The sequence below is a fragment of the Scheffersomyces amazonensis genome, assembly GCF_036850825.1.
Source record: "Scheffersomyces amazonensis strain UFMG-HMD-26.3 chromosome Unknown RJT21scaffold_6, whole genome shotgun sequence".
Lineage (NCBI taxonomy): Eukaryota > Fungi > Ascomycota > Pichiomycetes > Serinales > Debaryomycetaceae > Scheffersomyces > Scheffersomyces amazonensis.
The window spans coordinates 519,981-542,611 of NW_027042746.1; the positions used below are offsets into that span (position 1 = coordinate 519,981).

General features: G+C 33.4%; 14 protein-coding genes across 14 annotated transcripts; 7 read left to right on the plus strand and 7 right to left on the minus strand. All coding sequences in view use genetic code 12, as the record gives it.

Moving 5' to 3' along the window:
* Positions 1-34: 34 nt before the first annotated feature.
* Positions 35-1,500, minus strand: FMT1 (methionyl-tRNA formyltransferase). Its single transcript, XM_064884853.1, has one exon. It carries the CDS (start codon positions 1,270-1,272, stop codon positions 196-198), a length of 1,077 nt encoding a protein of 358 aa, XP_064736763.1. The 5' UTR covers positions 1,273-1,500; the 3' UTR covers positions 35-195.
* Positions 1,501-4,160, minus strand: RJT21DRAFT_50591 (uncharacterized protein). Its single transcript, XM_064884854.1, has one exon. It carries the CDS (start codon positions 4,081-4,083, stop codon positions 1,729-1,731), a length of 2,355 nt encoding a protein of 784 aa, XP_064736764.1. The 5' UTR covers positions 4,084-4,160; the 3' UTR covers positions 1,501-1,728.
* Positions 4,161-4,187: 27 nt separating this feature from the next.
* Positions 4,188-6,804, plus strand: CWH41 (Cwh41p). The gene has a single exon (XM_064882352.1). The coding sequence runs from the start codon at positions 4,253-4,255 to the stop codon at positions 6,770-6,772; it is 2,520 nt and encodes an 839-aa protein (XP_064736765.1). The 5' UTR covers positions 4,188-4,252; the 3' UTR covers positions 6,773-6,804.
* TRP5 (tryptophan synthase) lies at positions 6,805-9,193 on the minus strand. The gene has a single exon (XM_064885744.1). The coding sequence runs from the start codon at positions 8,965-8,967 to the stop codon at positions 6,847-6,849; it is 2,121 nt and encodes a 706-aa protein (XP_064736766.1). The 5' UTR covers positions 8,968-9,193; the 3' UTR covers positions 6,805-6,846.
* On the minus strand, positions 9,109-9,920 carry MED3 (Med3p). Its single transcript, XM_064884855.1, has one exon. The coding sequence runs from the start codon at positions 9,838-9,840 to the stop codon at positions 9,256-9,258; it is 585 nt and encodes a 194-aa protein (XP_064736767.1). The 5' UTR covers positions 9,841-9,920; the 3' UTR covers positions 9,109-9,255.
* Position 9,921: 1 nt separating this feature from the next.
* Positions 9,922-11,339, minus strand: RJT21DRAFT_50600 (uncharacterized protein). Its single transcript, XM_064884856.1, has one exon. The coding sequence runs from the start codon at positions 11,308-11,310 to the stop codon at positions 10,120-10,122; it is 1,191 nt and encodes a 396-aa protein (XP_064736768.1). The 5' UTR covers positions 11,311-11,339; the 3' UTR covers positions 9,922-10,119.
* A 170-nt stretch (positions 11,340-11,509) lies between these two features.
* On the minus strand, positions 11,510-12,147 carry RJT21DRAFT_566 (calmodulin; the record flags this gene model as incomplete). The annotated part of the gene is made up of 2 exons (XM_064885077.1): positions 11,510-11,956; positions 12,145-12,147. The coding sequence occupies 2 exons, from the start codon at positions 12,145-12,147 to the stop codon at positions 11,510-11,512; spliced, it is 450 nt and encodes a 149-aa protein (XP_064736769.1).
* A 1,639-nt stretch (positions 12,148-13,786) lies between these two features.
* RJT21DRAFT_115655 (uncharacterized protein) lies at positions 13,787-14,257 on the plus strand (the record flags this gene model as incomplete). The annotated part of the gene is made up of 1 exon (XM_064880362.1): positions 13,787-14,257. One exon carries the CDS (start codon positions 13,787-13,789, stop codon positions 14,255-14,257), a length of 471 nt encoding a protein of 156 aa, XP_064736770.1.
* A 131-nt stretch (positions 14,258-14,388) lies between these two features.
* RJT21DRAFT_122313 (uncharacterized protein) lies at positions 14,389-15,407 on the plus strand. The gene has a single exon (XM_064882353.1). The coding sequence runs from the start codon at positions 14,630-14,632 to the stop codon at positions 15,209-15,211; it is 582 nt and encodes a 193-aa protein (XP_064736771.1). The 5' UTR covers positions 14,389-14,629; the 3' UTR covers positions 15,212-15,407.
* On the plus strand, positions 15,408-16,909 carry MST1 (threonine--tRNA ligase). Its single transcript, XM_064882354.1, has one exon. It carries the CDS (start codon positions 15,456-15,458, stop codon positions 16,869-16,871), a length of 1,416 nt encoding a protein of 471 aa, XP_064736772.1. The 5' UTR covers positions 15,408-15,455; the 3' UTR covers positions 16,872-16,909.
* CDC73 (Cdc73p) lies at positions 16,910-18,146 on the minus strand. Its single transcript, XM_064882355.1, has one exon. The coding sequence runs from the start codon at positions 18,105-18,107 to the stop codon at positions 16,968-16,970; it is 1,140 nt and encodes a 379-aa protein (XP_064736773.1). The 5' UTR covers positions 18,108-18,146; the 3' UTR covers positions 16,910-16,967.
* Positions 18,147-18,298: 152 nt separating this feature from the next.
* On the plus strand, positions 18,299-19,938 carry RJT21DRAFT_122316 (protein kinase regulatory subunit). Its single transcript, XM_064882356.1, has one exon. The coding sequence runs from the start codon at positions 18,364-18,366 to the stop codon at positions 19,828-19,830; it is 1,467 nt and encodes a 488-aa protein (XP_064736774.1). The 5' UTR covers positions 18,299-18,363; the 3' UTR covers positions 19,831-19,938.
* An 18-nt stretch (positions 19,939-19,956) lies between these two features.
* RJT21DRAFT_50621 (mRNA splicing protein) lies at positions 19,957-22,210 on the plus strand. Its single transcript, XM_064884857.1, has one exon. It carries the CDS (start codon positions 19,983-19,985, stop codon positions 22,101-22,103), a length of 2,121 nt encoding a protein of 706 aa, XP_064736775.1. The 5' UTR covers positions 19,957-19,982; the 3' UTR covers positions 22,104-22,210.
* On the plus strand, positions 22,183-22,566 carry RJT21DRAFT_115661 (uncharacterized protein; the record flags this gene model as incomplete). Its single annotated transcript, XM_064880363.1, has 1 exon — positions 22,183-22,566. One exon carries the CDS (start codon positions 22,183-22,185, stop codon positions 22,564-22,566), a length of 384 nt encoding a protein of 127 aa, XP_064736776.1.
* Positions 22,567-22,631: the final 65 nt, after the last annotated feature.

The following is a 22,631-nucleotide window of genomic DNA, read 5'->3' on the forward strand; positions in this document are numbered from 1 at the left end:
AGTATAAGTATAGAATAATATATATGGTATAAGTAAAGTATGTTGTAGTATATGAATGACATATATCGTATTAATACAGTGTGATATAGTAGAAAAGTATATGATTATTGACTATACAGTAAGACCCTGTTGAGTATTATATTTTAAATTTATTACTATGTACACTATGCAACCTTTGAATTTATAAGCTATACATCAACCGTCTCCAAACACATACAGTTCATGTCCTGTACGTTTCTTTACTTGACCCATAAACTCTTCTGGCGCTTCTTCCTTACACGCCTGAAACTTAACTCTCCCTACTGACACATACCCCGTATGCGTTTTAACTATAAGTCGCTCATTTTCCAATTGGAATTGCCCTACTTGCTTAAGCTCTTCATATTCTCCCTCTACCTCTTTAATATCTGAAAGTATAACTCTCTGAAACTCCTGTACTTTCTTCCGTTTAGTATGAATATCTACATACTGATACGTATATAATGGTCCTAGAGCTTTGCCAAGTTGAACAACTTGTCGTGCACTATGCTTCTGCCAACTAATTTGACTAGCACTCTTATGTAGTTTAGGAGCTTTGGATACTTCATACTTTGATTTCACTCTATCATGATCAGGTCTAAATAATCCCTGATCTATAACATCTACCAATAACTGACCACCAAATGCTCCTAATTTAGTCGCTAACGAACTATAATTATCATGATCTTCGATAGCCACTTCATCAGACTGGATAACAATATCTCCTCTATCGAAATGTGTAGGATGTAATGTCTGTACAGTAACTCCTGTAACATGATCATCATTCATGAGTGCATACTGAATAGGTGAAGCCCCCTGATACCGAGGCAATAATGATGGATGAATATTGATTCCTCCATATTGACAACTACTTAAGAATTGCCCCGGTATTAGGACACCAAATGATACAGCAATAGCTAATGAGAATTGTAATTGACTTAATTCTTTAATATCTTCACCATTACTGACTCTAATCATAGGAAGATTATTTTGCGCACTATATTCTCCAATAGGAAGCTCAGTAATGGTACGGAGTTTTCTACCGGTTGGTAATAATTTCTTAGTGACTACATGAATAGATTCTATCTTAGATGGATGATGTTGCTGATACTTAACTAACCCATCTAAGGCAGACACACTGAAATCATCACTACCAAAGTATGCAATCCGTAAAGGTGCATGAACACTACTGTACTGTCGCACTCGAACTGCTCCTAACACCCGCACACCATATCTCATACTGGTTATCACCATGGGTTAGTGATTTATGGTTGGTGATTTGTGTTTGATGCATGGCAGCCAAATTTTTTACGCGTAAATTTTACAGCTGCTACTAAACAACACTAATTACGACTAACATCTACCACCATCAATGAGTACTGTATCCTCCAATGGATTAGTGATCGAACTAGCACGAGTGCTCAATGTCACCGAGATCAGCGAGTCCACCCTCCAGTTATGTATCAAGCTTTTAGATGAGGGCGTGGATCCCAAGTTGCTAGCCACTACTATTCAAGAAATAAACAAAGAAACAGGTAGCTTGACACAAGATAGATAACCAAGCAAAGTTAAGCTACGGGCTAATATGAATGTTAATGCTAATTCTAATGTGATGCTATATATAATAATGCTATATTCTAATAATGATACATAGATTATATACTATCTAGTTTAATGATACAATTAATGATACAAAATAATATATTACAATTATGCAAATCCTCCTTTACGTTTCTTTCGCCTCTGACTGGATTGCGATTGTGGACGAACAAGACGTTGGGATTGCGAATGAGTATTGTGCGTGCTCAGTACTGTAGACTGCGATAATGGTGAAGGTACGTGTACCGATTGCGATTGCGATTGTACACGCTGACGTTGAGAAAGTACCAATGTAGGCATGACTGGTTGAGAATCTATAATAGTAGCTTGAGATTCAGTTCTTCCATCCAAATCATGAGAATCCCAATTATCAATGAGTGACTTCACTTGATCATCACTAGCTTCTAAAGTTTCATTATAGTGTTTATTAAGTTTAGTAGTTAAATTGGTAGATTTGGATTTAATGAGTCCAGTACTTAGTTGCATACATGCTCTTAACAAACTAGTGGATGTATTAAGTGTATTCAAATGAGAATTGGTACAGTATATGCGGTTGAGTAGTTGATAAAGATCGCCTGCAGTCGATACTTGTAAATCAGAATCTTGAGAATTAAGGAGTAGATTCCTTTTCACAAGGGACGTATTGACTAAGATATTGGTTTGAATATCTTTGGATTTATAGAAAGAGTCTAGTTGCTCTAACATGGTATCTAATTCAGCAATATCTTCAACTAATGATGGTATATTATCTGAAATATCAAGTAAACTTAGATATGATGCCAAATCCTCATCAAATCTTGATACTCCCTCACCTAATGAGTAAGCATATGTTTGAAGAGATTGTTTCTGAGATTCTATACTACTATCACTAGATTGATCTTCATGAACTTTAAGTGCCTCTACAATATTACGAATATGAATGTTTGGTATCACATCGAAATACTGTGATTGATTAGATCTAGTAATATACTCTTCTGGTTCTTGAGTAGTTATTTCTTCATCATTTTTAATTGAAAACCCAGGCTCGGTACTGAATGCACGTATGGTGAGTCCTAAACATGAACTTAATTCGAATAATACATACTTGTCGCAATCAATGTATTCCTCATCATCTTCTCTTATCTGTTCAAGATCAGAATCTTGCTCATTGGTATAAAAATTAAAGTTGACCTTAATGAATAATGCTTGCTTGAGTGAGCCAGGATATTCACCTCTCTTAATGCAATAGGGATCCTTAACACTATATGGTTTACCATTCTCTATGGCAAAAGTATATACAAAAATTAATGGATTAGCTTCTGAAAAGATCGTACATGTATAATGTTGATGACTAATTACACTGACTGATAATTGTAATGAAGGATCAGAATCATCAAGAAAATGCTTCCATGAAATCATTCTCTCTATACCTCCCTTTAATTTCAACCAAATCAATTCTTTGGATGTCAATAAGAATGCATAATCTTCATTTTCAACACGTTGGCAATCTTGGATTCTTGACCATGTATTAGAAGTGATTATACGTTTCATTTGTTTAGTAGCGATATCGAATTCTTCCATACAAGTTCTAGAAAGAACAAGTACTTTATGAGAATCTTGTGACCATATAATTCTTTTCCAATTAGATAATTCCTTAGTATCGTAGATAGACTGTTGACCAAGATTTAGTTTACTTACACGTTGAGGACTTACGGTCCAAATACCAAAATTACCCTTAATATCTACTAATCCAAATTGACTATCATCAAACGGATTGAATCGGACATCAGCAAATTCGAATCCAGAAAGTTGTTTATTATCTATTTCTGAAATCACTTGAATATCAATACCTTCATCATTCATACAACAATCAAGCACATATATTTTGAAATTAGTTCTTACTACCAAATATGAAGAAACATAATATGAAAGTGTTGGTGGAGTTTCTATCTGTTTGATTTGACTAGTGAATGTTATTTGATAAGATGTAGCTAAGTCAGGCATTAATATCGAAGTATATTTATTATTTTCTTTAACTGCATCAATACTCATATAAGTCAATTTAGATATATTCAATACATTCCCTGAAGCACCTCCAGGATATAATACAGCTAAACAACTACTTTGTTTATTAGTAGATTTGATTTTCAATCCTACTATCTTTAGTAGATTTCGAAAGTTAGGATCATGAGCTATTGATGATGTAAATACATCTGATTCATGATGTAAAGATGAAACAATATTACTAGGAATGAAACCTTCTATACTTGATACAGATACTTTAACACTCTCTTGTAACTCGGGATTTGAATATAATGGGACTTGACCTTCTACTACATTTGTTAGTGATTGATGAATCTCATACATTTCATGAGGTCCATCTCGTCTAGCAAATTCTACTTCTGACAGTAATCCAGAAACTCCACTACCATTCCCAGATACTCCATAGCTTAGTCGTACTCCTAAGCCCTTCTTAGATGGCCACATTCATATAGTCAATATAAGGGACTATTTAAAGTTTATATAAAAAGTTTATAAAAAATTTATAATTTGTAGTGAAATTTTTCACCATCTGATATTGCACTTTTTCTCATTCATCACCAAAACATCTTTAACGGTTAACCAATCCTTTATTAATAGACGCGAGTATATTACTATGACTAATTGGATCAAGCGAACAAAGATTTGCTTAGTCGCATTAATTCTCCAATTGTCACTTTATCTGGTGGTTGTTCGCAGTGAGCAATTCCACTTTGACATCTATGAGTCTGAAGATGTGATTGAAGATGTTGAATCAGTAGGAGGGTTCAATCAACAGTATACTGAATTGTCGGATGCTTCATTACTTTGGGGACCCTATAGATCTTCTTTATATTTTGGAATTAGACCTCGTATTCCTCATTCTTTATTATCTGGATTAATGTGGTTTGGAGTCGACGACTATGGAGGACTTCATAATATCAGACACGTCTATGAGAAGTATGATCCAGTTAGAAAAGCTAATTGGATATCTTATGATCCACGTTTAGGAGGTAGAGAAGTTATTAGAGATGATGATTATCATATTGAGTTAACCATTGACTATGTCAAGAGTTCAGATGGTTTATCATGGGGAGCTAAGATTAGAGGAGAATATATGCAAGGATTTGAATATAATAAGCTTGCATTGGTATGGTACTCTGGATTAGAAGGTGAATCAGATGAAATTAATGAATTAGGCCTTAAGACTAGAAATGGATATTTACAATTAGAGAATAGACCTCAACAGGAGGGGTATAGGGGGAATATTAAGCTTGGAGGTATCTCAGAAGAATTGGGAATGTTTGACATTGAGATTAATGATGGTCCAGCATCTAATAGACATCCAAAGGGTGACCCCAAATATCACTTCTTAGATCCTCTGAAAACTCAACATTTAAGTTTAGCGGTTCCTGATGATAATACTTGGAGAGCTAAAGATATATTTCTTGCATTGCTACTGGATTCAGTTGAAGATCTACTTGAAACTAATGGGAATGCTGTTCCACCAGAACAAGCTTTCTTACTTCGTGATATGAAGCATTATCAAGGTAACTTACATTTTGTTCAAAAGGTATTTGAAGGTAAGTTTGAATTCGATATTATCTATACTAATAAACTTACGAGACCTACTGAAATGATAACCTTTGACAATATTAATGAAAAGATTGATAGGAACCTTAAGATTTTTGATGATAAGTTTAATGATAAGTTCCAATTGAAGGCACCCTATGATAAACAATCAAAACATCTCGATTTTGCTAAGGAACTCTTATCTGGTTTACTTGGAGGATTAACTTATGCTTATGGAGATCATTTGGTTGATAGAGAAACCAAATTCGATGATGAATCATTTGAAGAATATAAATTAAAAGGATCACTTGAAGGTCCTCATGAATTATTCTCATTAGTACCATCAAGACCATTCTTCTCCAGAGGATTCTTATGGGATGAGGGATTCCATTTAATTCCATTAATTAATTATGATTCAGATTTGGTATTTGAAGTGTTACAGTCATGGTTTAATTTGATTGATGAAGATGGTTGGATTGCTCGTGAACAGATCCTTGGACCAGAAGCAAGATCAAGAGTTCCTGAAGAATTCCAAGTTCAAAGTCCAGAAATAGTTAATCCTCCTACATTAATGCTTGTGTTCACATATTTATTGAATAATATCAAAGACCCTCATAATCTTGATCTTGATACTCCTTATAATGTTGATGATATCACTAGTTTGGATTCTAAGAATTTAGGGTCATTAATACTTAATAATCCAAAGTTATTATATAATTATACCCAAAATATCTATCCTAAATTGAAAACTCATTATGAATGGTTTAAGAGAACTCAACAAGGGTTATATAGAGAATTTGAAGATAGAGGTACTAATGGTGAGGTATATAGATGGAGAGGTAGAACTTTAACTCATTGTTTAGCCAGTGGGATTGATGATTATCCTCGTGCTTTACCAGCCGACATTGCTGAATTAAACATTGATTTATTATCATGGATAGGAGTCATGACCAGATCCATGAAGATGATTGCAGAATTGTTACATCTTGATGAAGACTATGAACAATATAAAAAGACCGAAGAAGCTATTATTGAGAATATAGACGCCATCCATTGGTCAGAAGAGCATCAAGCTTATTGTGATGTAAGTGTTGATGATGATGATATCAATATTCATGTATGTCATAAGGGATACGTTACCCTCTTCCCATTCTTAACCAAATTGATTCCTGAACATGAAGTATCCAAAATTGAGAGTATTGTAGACTTAATTAGTGATCCAGAAGAGTTATGGACTGACTTTGGTCTTAGATCATTATCCAAGTCTGACGAATACTATAAGACAGAAGAGAACTATTGGAGATCACCAATCTGGATTAATATTAATTATATGGCGCTTGATGCCTTACAGCATTACTATGATATATCCAAGTCTTATATGAGTAAAGAATTAAAGGAAAAGGTAACCTCTACTTATCATCAATTACGATTAAACATTATTAATAACATTGCTGATAAATGGGAAACTACTGGTTATATATGGGAAGCTTATGAAGATGATAGTGGAAAAGAAAAGGGAGCTAAGAATTTCCTTGGCTGGTCATCAACAGTATTAATTATGATGACTATGCCAGAAAATTTATAGTACATAGGTAAATAAAAAAAGTTACACATTCAAATATATTTATATATGTTATAATCTAATTAGTTATTTAGAAATTATTTAGAAGGATCAGCTTCAAATCTTAAATCCCAATTAATTTCAGGACCTAATTTAGGTAAGACTTCTGCAACACTTTGAACATCCTTATCACCTCTACCACTTACATTAATAACAATATGTTGATCTTTTGGTAAAGTTTTAGCCAATTCAACCCCTCCATATATGGCATGAGATGATTCTAAAGCAGGAATAATCCCTTCTAATTGAGATAATAATTTAAAACCTTGTAAAGCTTGAGCATCAGTAGCAGCAATAAAATCAGCACGTCCAGTACTCTTCCAAAAGGCTAATTCTGGTCCAACACCGGGATAATCTAAACCAGCAGAAACTGAATGAGTGTCATGAACTTGTCCATCACTATCTTGTAATACATAAGTTTTAACTCCATGAAAGACCCCAGGAATACCGGCTGTTAATGTAGCTGAATGTCTATCAGTATCTAAACCATCACCTCCAGCTTCAACTCCCAACATTTTAACTTCCAAATCCTTTTCAAATGGTGAAAACATTCCGGTAGAATTAGATCCTCCACCAACACAAGCAACAACGGCATTTGGTAATTTACCATTATTTAAAGCTTTAAATTGTTCTTTAGTTTCTTGCCCAATAACACTTTGGAAAGTTCTAACTAATGTTGGATATGGATGAGGACCAATGGCTGAACCAACAACATAATGAGTAGTTTCTAAATTAGATACCCAAAATCTGAAAGCTTCAGAGGTGGCATCTCTTAAAGTTTGAGTACCATTTTTAACAGCAACAACTTTAGCTCCTAAAATTCTCATTCTAAATACATTAAGAGCTTGTCTTCTAACATCTTCTGCTCCCATAAATACTGTACATTCTAAACCAAATTTTGCACAAGCAGTAGCAGTTGCAACACCATGTTGACCTGCACCAGTTTCAGCAATAATTTTCTTTTTACCTAATCTTTTAGCAATTAATACTTGAGCTAAAGCATTATTAATCTTATGAGATCCAGTATGATTTAAATCTTCTCTCTTTAACCAAATTTGGGCACCTCCAGCATATTCAGTTAATCTTTCAGCTTTATGGAATGATGATGGTCTACCAATATAAGAGTATAAAGATTTAAATTCATCCCAGAATTTTGGATCGGCAACAGCATCTTCAAAACCTTTTTCTAATTCAGCTAAACAAGAATGTAAGGCTTCTGGAACATATTGACCTCCAAAATCTCCAAATCTTGGATTATATTTATGGGTTTCTTCAATGATTGGTTTAGCTTCTCTTGAAGTAGAAGTAGAAGTAGAAGAAGAATCTGATTTAGTAAGAACAACTTGTTCAGGAACTTGATAATCTTCACCTAAGATGGATCTTACATAATCATAAGCAACTTTACCTCTTTGACCCGGTTGAGATTCACCAATAAGTGTAACAATCTTTGAACCAATAACTACACCATCAGCCACTTTACCAACTGCTAAGAAATGATCTCTAGTTGAAACACCAAATCCAACAGCTAATGGAATATCTTTACCGACTATACTTGAAACTCTAGCACATAAATCTTCAATACCAAATGAAACAGTCTTTGAAGCACCAGTAGTACCCATTTTAGATACTACATAAATGAAAGAATCAGCAATTTCACCTAAAACTTTTAATCTTTCATTAGTAGTAGCAGGAGCAACTAAAGGTACATAACTTAATTCATTTTTAATACATAAAGATCTAAATCTAATAGCTTCTTCAGGTGGTAAATCAACAATAATAAATCCATTAGCTCCAACTTTAGCAGCATCTTCAACAAATTTAACTTCATCATATTTTAAAATAGGATTATAATAACCCATTAAAATAATAGGTACTACAACACCTTCAGCTCTTGCTTGTTTAACTAAATCAAGACATTTAGGAACAGTAATACCATTATCTAAGGCAACATTATTGGCTTGTTGAATAGTAGGACCATCGGCAATAGGATCAGAAAATGGAATACCTAATTCAATAATATCAACTCCTGCCAGTTGCATATTCTTTAAGATTGGTAAAGTATCTTCAATAGTTGGATATCCAGCAGTAATGAAATTAACTAAGGCTTTTCTACCTTGAGCCTTAGCATTAGCAAATGTTTGTCTAATTAATTCCGACATAGTGTATAAGCAGTTGTTCTTCTATAGCTTATAAGTTATAGTTATCTATAGTTTATAGGTTCTATACTGTCTAATAGTGACCAGATTATAATTGCTAACTAATAGTGGTGCTGAACCGGCTCTTTATATTGCAGCCCGATGAATTTTTCAGGCAGCGGACGACCCAAAAGTGCGCGATAGTTAATGAGTCAGTTCAGGGTAACAGAGGGATATCAGTGTCAGTACGACCGTATATATATATTATATGTATATGTGTATGTGTATTACATAATGACTACTAATGACTTACTAGATAACTATAGGTTGGTTAACGTTTGCGCCCGGTTTATTGGGGCCCAGTTTGGTTACGGAGTTTCTCTTTGTATTTGTGTTTGAATTTATGGCGGGGGTTGTAGCAGTAGCTGTAGGTGTAGCACCAGTAGTTGTAGATGGCGTAGAAATATTTGTAGCCGGAATAGTAGGAGTATTTGTAGCTGTAATTGTATTGACCAATCCTCCTGCTACACTTGGTCTATTGGAAGTGGGAGGAGGTAGTATTTCTACTTCGTGTCCTAGTTTAATTTGGGCCAAATTTATTATGGGCAATAACTTATTGTATTCGAGACAATATTCGTTGATAGTTTCCTTTAAGGTTTTTAATCGAGATGCAATAACTTTGAAATACTCGTGTTCATTTACATCACCGTTGGCATTGGTTGGGATGTCAATAAGTACTCTTAGAAAGTTGTTCATGTCATTGCGAAGAATGTTTAACTCCACTTTTAATCGATTTAATTCTTGATATATGAGTTGTGGATCGATTTTGCCTGACGTTATATCATCGATCTTAATCAAATCTGGTAACTTATTGGGGTTGTATTTGGCGGTGGCCATCTTATAGTATGAAGACTAGATATTGGTGGTGAATTCTTCTAGATGCCGTAACAAATTTGTCCCTGTGAACTTTCGTTTATTTCCCCATAAAGGCGAGCATAGAGATTTAGATAAGCTATGCTAATTATAACAGTATACTATTATCCTCTATATGTCATATGCTCATATACTATATAGCATACACTATACGTTGTATACTATACTCTATATACTGTACTCTATATACTATACATTATATACTGTATATCCTACATCACCCTCTCTTTCTATACACTTTTTCTATACACGTCGTCTTTCCTTAACTATTACTAACCGATTATGGGCCTTCTCCAGGTCCTGAACTTTCCATGATAACTTGTACTTGTCAATTATATCATTAATATCGCATTTACTAGCAATATACTCTTGTTGTAATACATCATTATATAGATCTTTCTCTAGTATGGTGAAATAAGATTGGTTTATAACTTCAAGCGTATGCTTAATTATTTTATCATACCCAAACTTCATAATAGTTACTTTACAACTATCCTTTTCACTATGAAATAACTTAAACCATCGTACGTAATCTTGTTGAATCCAACTTTGAATTATTTGCCATAATTTAATAGAATCATTGGATTTCCGATTATTTAATTTACTACCAAAGTATATCTTAATGGCTTTGGAAGTTAGATTATTAAAATGCAATAGATGAAGAATTAATAATATGGATATCTCTTCAAATTCATCATCTGTGAGAAGGTTCTTATTATGAATAAGATGATTTATACTAGGAATATAAGTTTGATAATGACCGATATTACTACTCAATCGAACTGAGAAAAGATATACCTTCTTAGTAAATTGTTCAACTTCTTTATCCTTAATGTTGTTAGCGCTTGAACTATGATCTATATATAATAGGGCTTCTCGTAATTTTCTTAATGAACTAAGTATAGAATCTAACCCTACTGCCTTTTCCTTCTGATTTGATTTTTCATCTTCATTTTCTTCTTCCTCTTCTTCAACTACTTCAGATCTATTAATCAATCGGTCGATGCTCTTACTTAATGAATGGGTGGAATTTGAATTACAATACTTAATGAACGACAATAATATCATATTAAAGAACTTTTGTCGTTCACGATGATACTTCTGTAGTCTATTGTCCTCACCTCTACTCACAAACCCATACGAATTTGCATTGATAGGAGTACTGGGAGTAGCAAATCTTCTTGCTCTAGCAGCTGCCTTTTCTTCATCTTTACTTTTTGAGCCCTTCTCATTATATTTGTTTCGATTTAAATTGATTTGCCTGGTGGAACTAGAATCGGGACCAGGACCTTTGGCGCTAGGAGCAAGATATTCATCGATGATATCGGAATTGGTTATTGAATTTGAAGATTCACTCTTTACAGACACTGCTGAACTAGTAGAAGTGGATCTAGATGCATGGGGATGTTTGTACTTCTTAGTCGATCCGTTCATACTTGACTTGCTTGCTGGTATAGTCTATGGTGGGGGATAAAAAAGTACCGCATCGCGTTAAAGGTTTATCGTTATCTACAAATCATAAAGTAGTCATTGGTAAGGATATATGAGATTTATTCAGATATAAATATATATACGACTATAAATAAGTAGAAGAACATTACAAACATAACTCTAAAGGAATAGATTGGGATATTTATTTCTGGGCCAATAATTGAGTAAATTCGGTGATATCAATTTCTCCATCATTATTAATATCAGCTTCTCTAATCATTTGATCGACTTCACTATCAGTCAATTTTTCACCAATGGTTGTTAAAACATGTTTTAATTCAGTGGCGCTGATTTTACCATCACCATTTCTATCAAATACTTTAAAAGCTTCAGCAATTTCTGCTTCACTATCGGTATCTTTCATTTTTCTAGCCATCATGGTTAAAAATTCAGGAAAGTCTATAGATCCATCACTATTTACATCAACTTCATTTATCATATCTGTCAATTCACTTTCTGATGGGTTAAGACCCAAAGATCTCATGACTGAACCTAATTCTTTGGTGGTGATTTTTCCATCACTATCCTTATCAAACAAAGAAAAGGCTTCTTTGAATTCAGCTATTTGCTGTTCTGATAACTTTTCAGACTATATTCGAAGCAATTGTTAGTAAATCTTATCATTTTCTATGGATTTGTAGGTTAATCGGACTTGACTAAGTGACGGTATCAATAGACGATTTACGTAGTCTTCGGCCATTATGCGTCCGTAACTGAGTCAATCAACACTTCTTAATCCCAATTTTCCACAGTATATAATTCCTAATGTACACTTACCATTATATCAATACTAGGTGTATAAGATTCTAGATCCTAAAGTTAACTATTGCTATCTGTTGACTTGTTGTTTTTGAACCGTTTCGTGTTCTGGTTCAGATCAACTTTTTTCGGAAAGGTCGTGTGAACTTGCACAAAGGTTTCTTTATTGCTAATAATAGATGATGGCTGATGTCTTCAAAAGGAATGATAGATCGGATCTTCGAAGTTTCAGGCGATCTAGATTCAAATCGTCGTTACAGTTAGAGAGAGTTATTTTAGAGTTAGAATTTGGCTTTGTAGAATTCTGCATACATGGAATAATTGTCATTGGCATTGCCAATCAGTCTCTACCTGAATTAACTAGTAATGTAATTGCTAATGCTAGCTGCAAAATTTTGAAAACGAATAAATATATCGCAGAAGCACTCCAAATACCTTTAGAACCCACACTGGAAGAGCTTTAGACGATACTTGATTGGTATAATTATGGTTAGGATAATGCATGACCCAAACTGTCACTCCGCCCAGTAGTTACTCAGATTAAAAAATGCGACTTCAATAAGTTTGCAGCATTGTTTTGACAAATTTGAAGGAAAAGAAGAAGTGCAAATTTGGCAATATTATAGTAAACTGTTTATAGGTTAATTAAGGTATATTATATAGTATTTATACCTGGGAGTTCAATTTATTCTTATATGAGGGTTCTAGTTAAACTATAAAGTAGAATTATATAGCTAATAACAAGCAATAGCCTAACTAAATAGATTCTTCAGTTCACTCGCTTAACTGCTAAATAACCCTCGGAATGATACATTGATTTTATTAGTATTAATTTTAGAATAATTGGTTATTTTATATTTTAGTTTTTTTGCAACAGAAAGTAAAAATAACTTCAGCCGGAGAGTGAAATTAGGATCATGATACATGTAAAAAAAAATTAAGATTCCGTTTGCATAAAGAGCTGGGATAATTGAAAAAGTCATATGAAGATGAACAAAACCCCCCAAAGATCTGACGAAACTTTTGACACAATTAGTTTGTTTTAGAGATTATAAAGGAATTCAAAATCCTATAAATTATTATAATATGGAAAATATAATGATGATATCGAAAATACCACATATAAAAATAATAAGTCAATAGAAAAATTGTAGAATAATAGCTTGAAATACGACTTTAAAGACTTTCTCAAGTCATTGAAAGTCCTTGAAGTAGATCCTCTTGATTCTGTCGAGTTGACCAGTTTAAGTGGCTCCAACCTAGTTGACTTGCGAATTCATGTTCAGAATTTTAATGAAATTAATTTATCCTTATTACCAAGAACTTTAGAAAAATTCAGACTCTTCGTATCGACGGTCTTAGAGAATTCCAAGGAGATGAGGGATGGCCAACTAAATTATACGAACTTAATTTAAGTGGAAAAATATCAAAGGTTTTGGATGATTTGGAGTCAATTGGATGGCCTGAAGAATTGACAACATTTGATGTTGATGCTCCCTTTGGTGCCTTTGGCCTATTAAGTCGCATGCCAGCAAGTCTTGATACCTTTCTGGTTAAGGCTTCTAATAGGAAAGAAGTATCTTATCCGTTTACAACCCCACCTAACTTGTCTAGTGTTTATATTGAAGGCTATTGGATTCCATTTTATTTATATATAAAAATGACATTATTCACACACAACTTAACTAGATTGGATCTATACGAGTGCCAATTTGATGTGAGAATTAAATTTCCTTCGAGTTTAGAAACTTTAAGATTCATATTTTGTTACCAGCCCGACTTACTTTCGTATGAATATTGGGATGAACTAACCAAATTGAAGACCCTAAACATAGACTGTAATGGATTGGAAAACTTGGAAGGATGGAAACCACCGCCAAATTTAACACATTTATCTTTAATGGGAAGCAAATTTGAAGAATTAAAGCTGACCTGGCCTTTATTCCTGAGTCCTTCGGTTACTCCAAAACTAATAGATCTAGACTTTTCACATATAAGTTTATGTGAGATTGACAGTGATATTCAGCTACCGCCATGTTTGGAAATACTACATTTATCTGAAGAAAGAATATCAGAAGACTTATTATTTCCTGCAAGTTTTAAGAAACCATCTTTATTTATTACTTATTAAATGTAATGGCTTCATTAACTCATACAACTCATTCTAAATACCAGTAATAAGTACTAAAGTATCATAAATAAATATTCTACGTAGTGTTATAAAATTGCATTTGCAGCTAATGTAGATGACAGCGACATTTACAACATGACATGCACGACATATTCAGAATAAATGTCGCACACTAAAATCAGGACGGCATATAAACAGACTATTGACTATAGTAATAATTACGTCTAAAGAAGTGGTTGGACAGTCTTCTGATGGACTAGTAAATACTTACCTATATACCTCCAATCTATATATAACTGAATAGTATAGTAGTTATTCACATTAATCACCCTTCCAAATCATCAAATCAATACCTTTAACAACACCCTAAATATGGCACCACCAAAACGTTACTGGGCCAAATTGAAGGTTCCATCATCATTCTTGAAGACACTCCCCAATTTTCCAACGCCTATATCCAAATCTCGATTGAAAAAGATAGCGGCAGAAGAGAGAAAAGTTAATAGTACAAGTACATCAACTGGAGGTTCTAAAGTGGGATCTCCAGCTCCTAGTACTGGAGAGAACAATGGATCTTCTACAAATTTAAACAATTTAAATAATGGATCTAGTGGAGCCACTATAAGTAATTTCAAGATCAATTCTGGATTAAAAGAATCATCCACATCGGGATTGACTATGAATAGTATAACTCTGGGGTTATATGCATTAGATAAGTCAGGAAAGCCAAGTAAGAAATGGGTAAAGAAGACCAAACAGTTTAAAACTTTCAGTGGATTTAAAGTTAAATATGTATCATTTGCTCATAAAGATGAAAAAAAGAAACCCTCAGTATCTGGTGCAAGTGCCAGTACGACTATCACTACTACTAGTGTTCCTGTAATTAAAGAAGAAGCATCACCTACGCCTATAGTCTCAGCATCTTCCACGCCCGATATTCGAACAGAAGCTTAAGGCAGTAGACAGTTCAAATTCAAACTCAAATTCAAATTCAAAAATCCCAAGTCACAATTCATAACTCAGTTATGTACCCTCTTATACGATCTTAATTGTATAGTTTCTCTGTATATTAGTGCAATATAAACACATCTCCGTCGGCACGGCTTAGGCGTGGTTCGCTGAGATAACATAAACTATTTTTTTTTCCACTACTATAATGTATGGTACCACTAATAGTTTCCAGTATTACCAGTGAAATATGACTGTATCACTAGCCAAATCTATTAAGACTGGTATAAAGTCAACTGGTTCCACGCGGGGATCTTTAGTAACGGCTTTACGCCAACATTCCTCTCATCATGAGGCTGAATCCTCAACACAAGCCAATCACACCATCTCCAATAAACAACTATTATATACAACCGATTCATTAACTCCTGGTTCAATCTTCTTTTTACCACATGGAACTAGAATATTCAATAAACTAGTACAGTTTATGAAGAATCAACAAACAAAATATGGATTTCAAGAAGTCATAACTCCATTAATCTATAAGACTAAACTATGGGAACAATCAGGTCATTGGCAGAATTATAAGGATGATATGTTTAAAGTGATAGGAAATGATTCTAGTAAAGAAGAGCATGTAGATATTAGTGAAGAAGAAGAAGGATTACATGATTATGGATTGAAACCTATGAATTGTCCTGGTCATTGCTTAATTTTCAGTAAATTCGATAGATCTTATAATGAGTTACCAGTACGATACTCTGATTTTTCATCACTACACAGAAATGAAGCTAGTGGAGCACTTTCTGGACTTACAAGAGTTAGAAGATTTCATCAAGATGATGGTCATATCTTTTGTGAATTGAATCAGATTGATCAAGAAATTAAAAACACCATAAACTTAATTAAAGAAACTTATGGAGTGTTTGGTATGAAGGATACTGATATAGAGTTCTATCTTTCTACCCGTCCGGAGGATAAATACTTGGGTGATCTTGAGACATGGAATAATGCCGAATCACAGTTGAAAAGTGTCTTAAACAGTGTAGTTGGAGAAACAGGATGGAGTATTAGAGAAGGTGATGGAGCCTTTTATGGTCCTAAAATCGATGTATTATTGACTGATGCATTCAAGAAAAAACATCAAGTAGGAACTATTCAATTGGATTTCCAACTTCCTCAAAGATTTGACTTGAAATATGTCGCTCACGATGGTAGTCGAAACAATCAACCCATTTTAGTACATAGAGCTGTATTTGGATCATTAGAAAGATTCTTTGCTATACTTCTTGACCATTATCAAGGGAAATGGCCCTTCTGGATTAATCCTAGACAAGCCGTGATTATTCCTGTTAATGATTCCCATATTGTTCATGCAGAAGAATTACATAAGAAACTTTCAGGTGATATTTTAGGAGCTGGAACTAGTATATCTCCTATTACTGGATATAACTTTTACATTGATGTTGATTCTAGAAAGGAAACAGTTGGTTCCAGAATCAAAGATGCCATTCAAAAGAGTTATTCATACATTATTATGATTGGTGATAAAGATATTGAAAAGGGTACTGTTGCTATCAGACATCGAGATGATAGAAAAGTTAATAACATGACCCCACAAGAGGTATATGACATGTTTATAGAATTAGAAAAGAATTACAGATAATCAAGTAATTTACAGATAATTTACAGATAATTGTACATAGTTTATTGAAGTAGTGTATATATGAAATATTACAAGTTTATATTGATATTAATTAGTTTAATCCTTTCCATATCCCTTAGCAAGAAGAATCTTATCAATATCAGTCCAGAAATCTCTTACAATCATAGTATCTCTGAATCTTTTATCTCTATCTACTTTAATCTCATTAACATTCCAATCTTTTATTTGACGAGGAGTTGGATCAGCTTGATATGAAAGATAGAATCCCGCATAATGTTGGAAAAGTTCTTCAGGTTTAGCATATTTATATTTGGAAAATTGCCATGCTTGTCCTGTAGTAAATATAGCTACTACTCTATCCCAATATTCTGGTTTATTAAACATATCTACATTATCCACTACTATTATTTGTTGAGCAGATGATATTAATTTATCTGATTTATGACGAATAGTTACAAGTCCTGTTGGTTTATTACTTGGATCTGGTTCAACAAATGCTCCTTCTTCAAGAAATTGTTTAACATTAGATAATGATAATAAAGCCGTAGTTGCAGGAGAAACAATAATAATTGGTTGTTTCTTGGGTCCACCTGATGATTTCTTTTTAATATCTCCTGAGGTTCTAGCCCTCTTTAATTGACTTATAAATTTCTTAGCATCGGATATCAAATATCCAAAATCAATATTCTTAGATCCTCTTAAAGCAGCATTATGATCTATTGATTCTCGTTCAAATACTGAAATTCTATCGATTTGAGGATCTTCCAATTTATGCTTTTTAGTTGAACTACTACTACTACCACTACCAGTACCACTAGTAGAAGTAGTAGAAATATCTGCTCCACTAGTTTTTTTTAATGATTTATTTTCATTATCATCTTCTTCTTCCTTAACAAATGTACATGAATCTGAATTACCATTTAACCAAGTAGTTAATTCAGTCTTAACTAAAAACTTGAAATCAGGTATACCTAATTCAGTACACTCTCGTCTATAATCTACAATAGATGATTTATCATGTAACCAACAAAACACTACTGCACGAAGATTCTGAGCTTTATCATCATTATAAAAATTAGTTACAGTATCTAATTCATACGGATGATCTTCATTACCAAATTTAACATGAGTAGCATCCTTAATGGATTCTGTGACTTCATCTCCTTTAAGAAAAGTTATGGCTCCTTGATTAGTAGTAGCACTATGTAACGCCTTCAACGGAGATACACTACTCATATTTAAGCCCCTGATACTATTAGTTATATAGTAGTTAACTATTAGTTAGTTAGTTAACGGTAGTGAAATATTTCATGCTTGGTCTCGAGAAAGTCAAAACATCCATACACCAGGCTTTTTTTACAGTTTTCTTACTACACCTAATAATTTACAGATTAGATCAAATTATCATGCTAACTTACAAGTTATAAGTTACAAGTTACACTTACACTTACACTAGTACGGATTTACTCCATTAGGCTACTTCCATGAAGATATGCCCGGACCAATATCAACGAGTACAGTTATGGAATGGGCTGAAATAGCTCATTCTACACTTCAGAAAGCTCAAGAATTATGTTCGAATGCCGAGATCCAAATCAATTCAACAGAATTTCAATTAACTACTCATTTACCTGATATACTTGATGAATCAAGTACATTATATGAAGCCGTTAAACATCAACATGAATTAATAATTAAAGTAATTGATAATATATCTCAATATTCTAAACGTTCATTAATTGAAATACCTCAAATGCAAATTAATACTTTACTTAATCCGGCATTAAGTAATCTTGATGCAATACTTTTGCAATTACATAGTACTACTATTCCATCATTTTTAATATTAGAAAATTTAGATAATAATGATAATGTTATTGATAATGATGATAATACACCTGAAAGACCCTTGGATGATTTTATTTCTACTGATTCTATTACTTTATTACGAACAAATGTAGAAATATATAAGAATAATTGGTCAAAGATACGACAAGTATTAGACACTAAATTACATGACTCAATATCTGAACCATGTCATATTCTTGTCAAAAGATATAATAAGGCTAATAAAGTCTATGATGAAATCAAACCATTACAACTTGATGTTAAAAATGCTATCTTAGGTAAATCTCCATTAGAATCTAATAGTGTAATTAGTACTCTTCTAAAGGAGAACTCATCATTAGGACATGAATTAGTTAAATTATTAAAGATGTTAACTAATCATTATGATCAATGTAATAAGGGATTAGAATTAATTAAAAATGGATCTTCAATTGATTTGGAAATATTAAGAAATGATACATTAGAATTACCAGAAGTATTAAAGGATTTGAATACAGTTTGTGATATGATAGTAAGTAATGGAAATAGAGCACAAAGATATTTGGATACTCATTCTTCTAAAATAGAAGGATTAATCATTACATTAAAGGAACAATTAGATCTATATCGAGCTTTTAAAACAAAGAATTTACCTCAATTCATCTTACTTGTTGATCAATTTGATGAATTATTGAATACATCATCACTACCAAATGATCCTGACTCTAACCAAACACCTATTGAAACTTATGCAAAGACTCTTAATGAACTTACTTATCATTACACACAATTTTTAAATATTATTAAGACTAAATATTTGGAAGAATTACATTATGAACAATTTGTCTATCCTAAAAGGTTCTTAAACTCTTTAACCAAGTTTTTGAATGAAGACCTTTATAAACTTCAGGCTCATGAGAAGGAAAGAAGAAAGCAATGGTTAGCAAAATATGGTGATTTCATACCAAAACAGTTTAATATCCCAGGGGAAAGGAATCAACCTACTGTAGTTCAGGTAATTACTGAGGGGTTGGAAGAAGTACAGCGTGATCAATTAGAAGTAGAAGCTGATGAAAAGAAGCTTGTTGATTTCATTAATAGATTTCTGAGATCAGGAAGGCGTCAACTTTGAATATATATATATATATAGATAGAGTATGTATTTATATGGTAATGTAGTTATTTAGGGTATTCCATTTGTCACGTGACTCACATATATAGTAAAAGTGAAATATCTCCGTCCCCATAATCAATACATACAACTCTTCAAACTCCACAGCATTAATGCCATTCAAGGGCCTAGTGTTTAGTGGAGCATCTGAGGATGACAAGAATGATAAGAATGACAGCAATAGAACAATAGACTCAAAACTGTACCCTTCTATGGGGATGATGGCTGCCATAGCAGATGATGAGTATTCGGACTTAGAAAGAGAAGACGATGAAGCAGAAGAAGAATTAGAACAACAACCTCGGAATATGTTCGGTAATAGATGGATGAATAGTACTGATGAAGGTGAATCAATTCATGTAACAAAATATGGGATTGGGGCTCAGTTATTAATGAAAATGGGATATAAAGAAGGTACAGGATTAGGAGCTAATCAAGAAGGGATAGTGAATCCTATAGAAACTCAACTTAGACCAAAAGGGGTTGGTATAGGGGCCAGTATAAGTGAGAGAAGTCAAAAATTTACTAAAAAGAAAGAGTCAGAATCAAGTGATGAGGAACATATACCTATCCAACCGGAAGTTTCCTTGTATGATATTATCAAGACATTGACTAAATTGGGTCTTAAAGTACCTCATACTATAATAGAATTATCCAATAATGTATCAAGAGGCGCTGAAACTATAACCAGTGATAAGTTGAAGGATATATATGTATATTTGAAGGATATATCCGTGGAATATGACTCATTCCTCAAGCAGGAAAAGTTTCAAGAGTATGAGGTAAAGACTGTAGAAACTGAACTTGAAAGTACATCGACAGAGTTATCAGCAGCCATTCAAACGCTTGAAGCACTAGAGGTTAATGATAATGACTCGAATATAACAGAAAAGTTGATCAAATTGAATCTGTATAGATTCTCAGAAACTCCTTCAATATTCGTCAGTTTACTTAAACAGTCAGTACAAGATCTATTTGATAATTCCTTTATGGACTCTATAGAGCCAGAAAGTACTATTATTTCAAAATTATCTGACTGGTCTACAATATATCGAGATATAGCTGAAAATGATACCAAGTCATTATCATGCTTTGACTCATTATTATATCCCCTACTTGCCCATTCACTCTCTTTACTTTACGAATCCAATAAAACCAAAGATGGATACTTGGAAGCTCTAGACTATATCAATGCTTGGCAGTCATATCCCATATTCATTAATCCCGAATTGGCAATAGAGAAGAAACTCACACGTGAATTAATAGTACCGACTTTGAATTCATATATTGAAGCATGGAATCCACAAACTGAAACTGACAGTCCCACATTTTTGGTCGATTACGTGATTTCATTAGCGCCTGATAACCCTAGCGTATTCAAGCTGATATTTGATAGTATTATTACTAAATATGTTGAATTTGTTGATACTACCATGTATGAAAATATTGACATTAATTCAACCACTGAAACATTGGACACTCTCTTCAACTTTTGGTGTGAAAGTTTTAAACAATTTGCCAATCAATCAGATATTGAACATATTCAACAGACTCTAATTCGGTCAATAGTGAGATCATTACATTCAGCCAAGTTTTCCAAGCTGCCTGATATTACCATTCAATTTATATGGAAGTTATTTGCAAAAGGGTTCTATAGTTTGGTATCGCATGATCAGATGGAGATCTTACTACAATTCACAGTATTCAATCGATGGATACAGTCCATCGCAACAGAGTTTGTGCCCGAAATATACTCTAGCTGGATTAAATTCTTTCAGAACTCACAGTTCATTACAACCATGACTGAATGGTATATTAATTACAGTTTAGACATTATAAGTCAGAGTACAACAAAGAATGAATCTCTTATTCTACCACAAGCATACGGTACACTGTTTCCAACAACAGAAGAAATACTAAGACTCTCGAATGATGATCGACTGAACAAGATTAATAATTCTCCGAAACCACTTAATGTCCAAGGAATACCTCTGTACAAACTCATGACAAGTTACAAGGATGTAGTCATGAAATATTGCTTAGATAACGGTATATTAATGGTAGTGGAAAAGGGTAAAATGCATGAAACTAAGGGGTATACTTTATATACATTAAGAAGAGATTCAGGACAGAAAGTATGGTCTTACATCCATGATGACGTATTATATATCTCACAAGCTCAAAAGGCAGAGTATACGCCAATCAGTTTAGATGATTTGCAGCAATTCGTATAAGAGGGAATGAATGTCGCGAAGTATATGGAGCAGCCATGTCGCGAGGCAAGGCGCGACATAGACACTAGAAACATATCGAATGTTAAACGACAAACTACAAACACAACTACAACCACTACGAGGGTCACTACCACAACAAAGTCAGCTAATGATTAGAATAGTCAATCCATACTCACGTACAGTTTGCAGTAGGCTCATAAGGCCCATGCGTAATTATAGTACTACGCCCAAGAATACAACTAAATTTGAACCTATTATTGAGTCGAGTAAGGAAATATTAAAAAAAGTGGCTACAGAAGACACTAAAGAGTCAACCATAGTATTGAAAACATTAAGATATGCAGGAGGGTTTTCTGTGATTGTAGTGATATGCTCCATTATGTGGGCCAGTGCACTTGAAGAGCCACGGCCTGAAATTGAACCAACAGTTGTACTTAATTTACGGAAGGATGTTAGAGAGTAACGACATGACGACATAGTGAGAGACATTTGTATATAGCACTACATAACTAATAATCTGTACATACA